Source organism: Schistocerca gregaria, chromosome 1, assembly GCF_023897955.1.
Source record: "Schistocerca gregaria isolate iqSchGreg1 chromosome 1, iqSchGreg1.2, whole genome shotgun sequence".
Taxonomy (NCBI): Eukaryota; Metazoa; Arthropoda; class Insecta; order Orthoptera; family Acrididae; genus Schistocerca; species Schistocerca gregaria.
Genome location: NC_064920.1, coordinates 973,038,550 through 973,049,396, shown reverse-complemented (window position 1 = coordinate 973,049,396; position 10,847 = coordinate 973,038,550). Strand labels below are relative to the sequence as shown.

At 40.9% G+C, this 10,847-nt stretch overlaps 1 protein-coding gene across 1 annotated transcript in view; it reads right to left on the bottom strand.

The window, feature by feature from the left end:
• Positions 1-1,326: 1,326 nt before the first annotated feature.
• Positions 1,327-10,847, bottom strand: part of LOC126276919 (serine-rich adhesin for platelets-like) — a 44,676-nt gene continuing 35,155 nt past the window's right edge. The window contains exon 4 of the mRNA XM_049977315.1: positions 1,327-1,586. Within this exon, the coding sequence (XP_049833272.1) occupies positions 1,537-1,586 (50 nt within the window). The 3' untranslated portion in view covers positions 1,327-1,536. The remainder of the gene's footprint in view (positions 1,587-10,847) is intronic.

The window sequence follows — 10,847 nt, the reverse complement described above, 5'->3', positions numbered from 1 at the left end:
CACATGAGAGTATATACAGCCAAAAATTTATAAAATTTAATTTTTGTTTCTTTTCTTGTTTGTCTTCCCATGTCTAACCAGTTGTCTGACTGACAGTTTGATATTTATTAACCTTCCTCTCAGTGTATTCGTCATAGTTAAAACTAATGTCACTCCTTGATAACTGAAGTGGGATATTTGTTCTAAAATTTTCTAATTTATTATCATTTTCGATCTGACTGGATTATTTGCTTTGAAAGTCAGATAAATGATAAAGAGTAAAAGCAAACGGAGCAGAAGAGAAGTTTCCTGAATGACATTTTCACTCTGCAGCAGAGTGTGCTCTGATGTGAAACTTCCTGGCAGATTAAAACTGGGTGTCGCACCGAAGTTCGAACTCGGGACTTTTGCCTTTCACGGGCAAGTGCTACACCATCTGAACTACCCAAGCCCGACTCACGACCCGTCCTCACAGCTTTACTCCCGCCAATACCTCGTCTCTAGCTGTGAGGACAGTGCGTGGGTCGTGCTAGGGTAGATCAGATGGTAGAGCACTTTCCCACGAAAGGCAAAGGTCCCGAGTTGGCATCTCGATCCGGTACACAGTTTTCATCTGCCAGGAAGTTTCAGAAGAGAAGTGTCCAATTCTACAGCTACACATAGAGGCTTAATCTTAACCATAGTATTAGTTATAGTTGCTGTTCCTTGCATTTCTCGTGTTGTAAATACATATATAGGTTTCTTCCAGACTGTTTTCGCGATAAAGGTAGTTGTCCGTCAGTATGTGTAATAGTAATGTAGTTAATACAACTGCATCTACTCAGCTGAGAAGTACAAATAATGTCATCTGTGAGAGCCATCCTCATGAAGAAAAAGATAAAATATTCTTAAATAGTAGAAGGTATAAAAAATATATGGATATCATGTAACTAGATTATAGGAAACATCAAGTAAAAATTAATTTATTTGTAGATTTAAATGAATTTATGACACGCTGTATTAATGATCATGAATTCTTTGAAGAGGATAGTGCCATGGATTTGAAGGCCACAAATATCCCCTCTGTGTTCCAAAATCAGCTGTGCTAAGCATCCTAAGAGACCTCCTCTCTCTCACCGCGTTAAAGAGTGGCTTAGTAGCCCTCAGCCTACATTGTCGTCCACTTCCTTATTGCGGCACACAGGCCATACCTAATGACCGAGCTGGTGATAGGATCTGTGACCGAACTAGACGAGTATTAGTAAAAAGTGACTGAAGCAGGTATAATTGTGTCATAATTGTATAATACAGTTGTTGACTTCAGTCAGCGTCATACAACATAGATAAATTTAAGTAATAATAAGTCACTTTCAGAATTTATTATTTTCATTTATTTGTGGTCAGTCGAATAAAGCATCAAAATTACAGGCAGTTGATGTAAGACCGCACGCCTTCTTTATGCATCTCTTTCAGTTCAATGAGTCCTCGTCCATCGGGCTCATTGGCGCCTGCTTCTACAGTGCTCACGAGTAGACTGAACATGTACACGTCACATGGTGTCCACACAGAGTCCCGCAGTCACACGGTCGGCAGAGAGTCGCAGGGCCCCCTGCGAAGCAGCTTCACGTCTGAAACACACACAAGCAGGTTTTATCTTCTAGAGCAAGCCGGGTACCTACTACTGTGGTTAATGCTTAAGTATATTTCACTTTCACACTTGTGACTGTACGGGAAAATAATCGCTATTTTTGTCTTTTTGACAATATGTCTACTGTATGGTTAATATAATAATTCCAATCCCAAAGAAAGCAGGTGTTGACAGATGTGAAAATTACCGAACTATCAGTTTAATAAGTCATAGCTGCAAAATACTAACGCGGATTCTTTACAGACGAATGGAAAAACTAGTAGAAGCCGACCTCGAGGAAGATCAGTTTGGATTCCGTAGAAACCTACGTTTCTAGCACTTTTAGATTTAAAGAAAGCTTTCGACAATGTTGACTGGAATACTCTCTTTCAAATTGTGAAGGTGACAGGGGTAAAATACAGGGAGCGAAAAACCTATTTACAATTTGTACAGAAACCAGATGGCAGTTATAAGAGTCGAGGGGCATGAAAGGGAAGCAGTGGTGGGGAAGGGAGTGAGACAGGGCTGTAGCCTCTCCCCGATGTTATTCAATCTGTATATTGAGCAAGCAGTGAAGGAAACAAAAGAAACATTCGGAGTAGGAATTAAAACCCATGGAGAAGAAATAAAAACTTTGAGGTTCACCGATGACATTGTATTTCTGTCCGAGACAGCAAAGGACTTGGAAGAGCAGTTGAACGGAATGGAAAGTGTCTTTAAAGGAAGATTTAAGATGAACATGAACATCAACAAAAGCAAAACGAGGATCATGGAATGTAGTGGAATTAAATCGGGTGATGCTGCGAGAATTAGATTAGGAAATGAGACACTTTAAGTAGTAAATGAGTTTTACTATTTGGGGACCAAAATAACTGATGATGATCTAAAGTAGAGAGGATATAAAATGTAGACTGGTAATGGAAAGGAAAGCGTTTCTGAAGAGAAATTTGTTAACATCGAGTATAGACTTAAGTGTCAGGAGGTCTTTTCCGAAAGTATTTGTATGGAGTGTAGCCATGTATGGAAGTGAAATATGGACGATAAATAGTTTGGACAAGAAGAGAATAGAAGCTTTCGAAATGTGGTGCTACAGAAGAATGCTGAAGATTAGATGGGTAGATCGCATAACTAATGAAGTATTGAATAGGGTTGGGGAGGAGAGAAGCTTGTGGCACAACTTGACCAGAAGAAGGGATCGGTTGGTAGGACATGTTCTGAGGCATCAAGGGATCACCAATTTAGTATTGGAGGGCAGCGTGGAGGGTAAAAATCGTAGAGGGAGACCAAGAGATGAATACACTAAACAGATTCAGAAGGATGTAGGTTGCAGTAGGTACTGGGAGATGAATCTTGCACAGGATAGAGCAGCATGGAGAGCTGCATCAAACCAGTCTCAGAACTGAATACCACAATAACAACAACGACAGTATATGTAGAGAATGAAATAGTTTAAGGCAAAACTGGAGAGAAATTCCATCTTATGCAACACACTGGTTGATTACATTGTCTTACCCACACGTGTTTCTGAATTTTCTGTTATCTTCAGGGGGTTTAACTTATTATCTCACATGACTATCATTTATGTCCTTTGGTATTTTTATATCTGCCATGCATTCTAAAGCTTGTCATGATTTCCGATGCTGTAAACTTGCTTCCCTTGTTTCAAACATGTTAGAACACTTATTTCTTCCGTATTGCTATTTATAACTTTTAAACACGCATTTCATACATTTCATCATAAAAATAGAAACCTTGACAACCGTAGAATCTATGGTAAACATAAAAATACTAACGTAAATAACTGATAGTGTCATGTGAGGAAGAATAATTAGTAAAACGCATTAAAGAAAGCACATTAAGTGCCGCAACATGGTTAGGTAAAGCGAAACTAATCAAACTTTGACTTCTATAAGACGTAATTTCTCTCCAATTTTTCTTAGCAAGCATGGAAAGTAAAAACACCTGCCACAGCCGAAAGAGTATCAAATTTTTAAGTAATTTGATATTTCATTTAGCACTATTAAAAATTTGTATTTTTGTAATATTACAATTACATTTTGTAAATGAATGTTAAAGAGTTTGGAACTATTTGGTGCTGAGCCAGGAGAATTATTTTCTGTAGGTTCAGTATGAAGAGCACATTATTGTGAGACTGCAGATAAGTTTTCAGAACTTCTTGTATGTTATTACAAACATCTTTTAACATTTTTATATGTACTGTACACGTTGAAACCATAAGTCCTTTCGAGCCTGTTATAAAACTAGGACTGGCGGCGTTTTACGTTACCGCGAGATCACTTTCTCCTCCGAATTCCAAAATCGTGCTAAAAGAAGTGAAATCAGAGCACTTAAAGAAAAAAATCTGGGAGTTAATTTTCCCTTCGCGCTGTTCCAGAGTGGAACGGTAGAGAAATGGTCTGAAAGCGTTGACTGGGCCATCTGCCGAACACTTACGTGTGAACTGCAGAGTAATCAAGTAGAAGTGTATGTATGTAGTAGTGTAAGCGTAAACGTGACAAAATTAAGTTAAATAGTATGAATGACACAATAAAATTTCTAAAAGGGTATTCACCTGTTGTGTGGCTCCTTTTCTTAAAGTTCTCATTTTCGAATGCAAGTGACATATGTAGCTACGTATGAATGAACTGATTACGTAACTGATGTTCATCACGAAAGTAAGTAGAGGCGTATAGACAATATCACCACACTAAATAGCTGCAATTATATCCTTCATTTACAATTTAACTTTTGGAAATGAATAGATTTTTGGGACAAACTTTGCATCTTCTCACGATCAGACAAATGTGCATAACAATTAGTGTGGGCTATGTTAAAATTATATGCAGGCAGTGTGTTCGAGAAGATCATCATTGGGTAAAAGCATTGATTGCAGTACTTTCACAACATTTTCTTGTTTCTGATACATCAAAATATGGATATGTTCATTAACTCAAAACTTCGATATCATCGATTGTTAACAACTTAGAGTAGCGTAGAAAAAATACTTTCTGCACCCGTAATATGTTTATATTTTCCCGCAAAAGTTCATGTAATTTCATACTTTCTTGCATAATTTGCCTTGCCGCCTCATTTGCCGTTTAGCTTTCATTGAACTGAACTTTCGCTTATTAGCTTGAGAATCTGTGTCCGTTTCAATGAGCTTAGCCATCGGCTTCGTATACTACCGACAAAGCATATGAATTAAAATTTCTCGTTGTTTGACGTAGGAGACCGACGTTATTCTCACGGGGAATATCACTCCTTCCATGGAGGTTGGTATGCCATTGTTTATTAATCCCTTCCAAATATTTCTGGATAATTGTAACAACTAATTGTCCCCCACCATGCACTGTGGCTAACGGAGTTTATATGTGAGTGTAGATATATGTGGACAGCGTCGAAAAAAAGGCTAACGAGAAATTTGTGATCAAAAATTATATTATTGTTGCAAAAATGACGGAAAAACCAATGGACAGCACTTCCACAGAACCACTTTACTTCGCTTACACGTCTGGAAAATAATTTGTAGTGCTACAGTTCCATCAGAATTCGTTGTTACGTGCGCTACCCACAAAATCCTCCCACTGTGGGAATGTCCCGATTTACGATGGCCTTCAGCATCTCGAAAAATTGTCCGTCTTAATGCTTAATTTTAATACCAGCAATGAAGTAAGAAACGTTAAGCTAGGGGTGTTCTTACTGCTGATCGCCACTTTCCATATTCGTGACATGTATGAACTGTTGTGGCTTCTAAGAATCGGATCATAAAAGTAAAGACTGCGACAACATTATATTAAAAAGGAAAACTGTGGAATGATTCTTCAGAACAGCTTTGCGAGCTCGAGCCGTGGCACGTAAGTCCAACATGTCTAGGTCTAATTTTCAGACTTGGTAGAATGAAGGAAAATTGTTATTCATAAACACTTAAATCAAGTTCATTATTCGCTCTTTAACAGCTATAAACAACAGTGTAAGGTGATCGGCTACAAATAGTATTTTTGAAATATCCCTGAAATGCCGCACATAAAGTGGCTTGGCTAAAACATTACTAAGAACTATGGATTGAAAAAGATGACAAACACGAAGAAATAGCAATTTCAGAGAAAGAAGAGGACCATCTTGTGTGTCAAGTAGATGACAACACACTAGATGAATAACTAGAGACACTGGAACAGATGAACAACAAGAAAGTTGCAGGGCCTTGTGCTAGTAGTATTGGAACAAAGTATTTCCGACACCAAAGTACCATTATCCAAGATGACGGCGATTGCGCCATCGAAGATGGCGGATGTATCGTCATTCAAGATGGCGGATTTTGGCAGGAAATTTGAATTTTGGTGGGAAAGTACCACGCCCCCCAACCCCCATAAAAATTGAGCGAAATTCAAATTCCAACAGGATAATGCTCCACACCACGCTTATCTCTACGAAGTAAAGAAAATCACGGGAAGATAGGACAATTGGCTTACCTCCACTAACCTAAGTCACCCAACCACCAATTTCTCCTACGAACTGGCGTAAAATTTCAATTTCGGTGGGAACATAAGTCACTTGGGGTAGCGCTGCTGGCGCGAAAGAAAGGACACTTGCACTAACCTCAGTCGACGCTTCCACCTTAGGATTCATTGAAAAAAAAAAAAAAAACACTTTTCCTTATTTAACCAATTTCAAGGAGGTGTGTTCGCCACTGGGTCTGGACTCCAACTGGCTTAGCTCAGGTCGCCACCAGCAGAGGGCACATTCAGGTCGTCAGGTGATAACACAAGTACCATTATCCAAGATGGCGCCATCCAGTGTGTCCACCAAGAGGACCAGCGCCAACTGGCTTAGTTTATATAGTCGCCACCAGAGGGCGCTACCGTGACGTTGGGTCATGACGAACGCAATATTATTCAAGATGGCTGCATACATTTCCTTACCATGTGCTCAAGGACAGACAACCACTGCATGGCTCCATTACGTAATTCCAGATCGTCTGTTCTGTTTCTCTCACGTGTGCACCCAGAAAGCGAGCAACTGCTGACATCACAACCTCCAGCCTGCATGTTCATATCTGCACCACAGATAGTCTTCTGCAAATACCCTAACGAATGTAACTGAACACATGTGACACCCACATTGCGCATCTAACATATCAATTACCTAAGAAGTTAATGCCAATTCAATTTTAATTATATTCCATAAATGAATGTACTATTTCTATATTCAATTAACAAATAGGAGTTTTCACATTTTCCCAATAGGAGCGCAATACTCATTCATTCATCACATTGGAGCCCTTGGAGCCCCCCCTCCCCACACACACCTAGAATGCTGTACTCCTATTGGCTACTGCATTAGTCATGTGATTCTATGCCATACAACCCCAGATGGCGATCTGTAGGGGGAAAATGGCGCGAAAATGACTCCGGCTGCACTGGGCTGCTGGGAAGAGTAAGGAAGCAGTGCACTATTTATTTTTGAACATTTTATTTAGCCCACTTATACAAAAAAGTCTTTCAGGCCATCTCACACAGTCCACAGACCTGTAAACTACTTCTAAATAACGCTCTCCAGACACGAAAACAACTCCTAATTTTCCTAAATAACTTCATTACACACTTGCAGACACCTGACTAATGCAGCATAGGGATGTGTAGACACTTTCAGTATTCGTAAACTGTCCTAATAACGCGTAGCACAGCCTACAGGCCCGTTCCCAGAATAATGCAATCAACGCGCACAAGCACCCTCCGCCAACCCCTGTCCGGTGGAGTGCACAGACGACCCCAACGAAGGGGCGCGGCCGTCAGCCGCCAAACCACGCACAGGGCCCCACTCCAGTCCCACAAGCATGACGCGGCCACATCCCTTTTCATACCTGACACAAGAGAAATTCCTATCACAATACGGGTTCACCTAGACATGTCCTGGCTCGAATGGCCAGGGACGCATGCACTCTCACAGTCGCGAGCCACCGCCGAACGAAGGTGAAAGTTACCTGCCAATATTTTCGTGTATACCCTCATGCTGGTACTGACGTCACTGAATTCCAAGACGCGCTCACGAGACACCTCCGAGCAGCAGGTGTCTTTACCGCCGATGACAGAATAGCACAGGGCGCATTGCTACTACCGCGACATGAGACACCCGTTTAACCACACTTACCTACCCAGCGCGGCTATCGCCTCGCCACGAAGCGTCTGCATGGCGACTCGCCATCTAAAACGTTCTTATGTCACCTGGCTTTTTTTTTTTAGAAAAAATAAGAGCCAAGTAGGCCTCTAGGGAACTGTATAGTGTCCCAGAAATAGTTAACGCTCGCTTTCTACATGTCTCAGCTTGTATGCAAGGAAATTCTTACCCTAACAGAACCTGTGTACGAAAATAACAGCAAATTCACTCCTCCCAGCGCAACTAACGTGATACCCTTCCTGCACTCAACACACACAAACGTCCTCAATGCTGTGTAGAAGCTCCTATATCCCAGCACAAACGATGTCAGTCACTCGAGCGTTATGATTCGCTCTTATCGAAATTTCCCCGCCGAATTAGTGATACCTCCGATATCGAAGCACTGGCCACCTTCTTTCCTTCTGAAGATCAGACTTTCAAGTGTTATTTTGCACAGATCGCCATATTTCACTGGCAATTAAATCATACAAAGTCATACAAACTACCATATATATAGTCAAATACGGAAAGACACTTACTATAGGACACACAGTCATCCGCTCTAGCGTCCGCAGCTTGTGGTCGCGCGGTAGCGTTCTCGCTTCCCACGCCCTGGTTCCTGGGTTCGATTCCCGGCGGGGTCAGGGATTTTCTCTGCCTCGTGATGACTGGGTGTTGTGTGCTGTCCTTAGGTTAGTTAGCTTTAAGTAGTGCTAAGTTCTAGGGGGCTGATGACCATAGATAAGTCCCATAACGCTCAGAGCCATTTGAACCATCCTCACTAGCCAGGCCACAACATAAGCCATAATAACTTTACAATGCAATATATACACATTATATACACTGTAAGCCACATTAACTTTACAATATATACACATTTTACCCAAACAGCGCAATTATCTTTTATATCTGTACAGCACCCGAAAAAATTATACTATGCCTACACGCACACTCGCTATATGTCACCATGCTCCTCAGTCCTTTCTTTCATTCTACATACGTGACATTCAGCGCCATACAAAATCATCCCTTTTACATCAGAGCATTCTCAGCAGACCGAAGTCCATGTCAGAACTCTTCTTGAAATTGGAGATCGTTTCCCCTCGGCACAAACACGTTACTATATCCGCTCCTTGCTTGCTCGCTTTTCTACACACATCTCCAGGCTCTGAGATTTCAAGAACACATATTTTCCTCATAATATTATATCATTTTCACCGTATTTATCGATATCAAGCACTAGGCGACATCCTACCGATCGCTAGCACAACATAATTCCTAAGATATAGCCTCGAAATTATTTCTCTACAAACTCCAAAATTCAGCGAGATGCAGCTAGCTGTAAACCACTGAGTACCTAGAAACAAATAGAGGAAACTTATTTCCACTCTCGAATACGGATGTCAGTGATGTAACAGATCCCAAATCAGCCCTATAATTTACAAGCCAACTAAGGTCTTTCCCATGTCTAGAGAACAGGCAAACGTGTCTTCCGCACACTACAATCGATCTTCACTCGCCTAAATAAATGAGCGAAATGTGCAGAGGCAGTCAACTGAACAATTTACATGATATGGAACAACGGTCCAGCGCAAACGCACCATCTTCTCAAATTTTCACTTGATCACGAAAGACGCTCAACACATACTAAGTATTAGTTCACTATTCGGTCGTCTAGAGGACTGCCAAGTCAACTCACATACATTCCTACACTCCAACAGGCCTATGTATTCGGACGGGTACTGCCGTTAACAGGAAACGTGAATCATTACCACCACAGGCCATGCATACATGGAATCATTCTAGAAAACCGTCCACATTTATCTTTTATCATTATACTTACCATTAAATGTTACAATCGCGCTCTTAACTGAACGGCATTCGACAATGAGCGAAGTATCAGAAATATACCCTGCTGTCGGCAGTGGCTCTGGAAATGGAAATATCTGTACCTTCCTTACAACTGGACATACTCTTCCCTTTCCTATCACAGTACTCCTCTTTACGCCTGTACATGGTTATTTCCTTCCCACAAACACATACTTTATAAAACCTGATGCTCAAATGTGAACATATGATTCATCGCTTACTACTAAGTATAATACCCCGTCAATAACTGATTCCCTAAAATATGAAATAATACTGAAAGAAAATCAACGAGCGATGTGCATGTCTATTAGGTGTTTCTTGCGAGTCCTACCACTGTATCTTAGAAACGTAATTCGCTAGATGTTAAAGAAAAAATCGATCGCACATACTACTGCATATTACTGTCACAACCTGTCTTGGTTCTACGTGTGCACGCAAGTATCCATATTAAAAGCTATACGTCCCCCTTACAAATCGCGGTATGACATGACCCCTGATTGAGGTGTTTTTTTTTTTTCTTTTTCTGGACAAATATCGCATTGGTGATAGTATGTCTATTCAGCTACCAGTGATACATGCGAGTTGACTGCTGTACTTTATGCTTTTCAGGAGGACAGGGAACCGTTCACATCTAAACTTACTTGCATCTGGCTTGAAGGCTAACAGAGTGTGGACGGTGTGATCTATTCAGATAGAGATGTAATGAGGTACGATTTAATGGTTGACTACTTCATCCTAGAGAAGGAGAAGTTGCTGTAGGTCAATTTTTTTTCCAGTGTTCTGTTCACATGCATCAGTCACGTGAGATAGCCCGCGTTCTACTCATATACAACTACGTGTTCTGCAAGCGGTTTAAAGCACTGTCTACTTGCGATCGTTAATGGTAGACCTGTTGGTCATCAGAGGACTTCCATCTCGTGTGTGATGAAACTTGACACATGCCTCTAAATGAACTTTGATTTATGTGATGTGTTCCATCCTCCCTATCGCACCTTGGGTGTAAAATCGAGACTTCTGCGTCATAACAAAGTTAGCAATAGGAGCCTGTGAGGTGTTGCAATCCCCGAGTACACATTTGCCTGACAGATGTGCTGTTTACACAGTGAGTGATGGAATGACTTGTAATTTTCACATGTTGGACTCTGCTGCTATGCGTTTATTTTTTTCCGTGTAGGATGTATCCCCCGCTACTAATCATCATCTTATATAGGTCTAATGTAGGCATTGTATAATTTCTGAA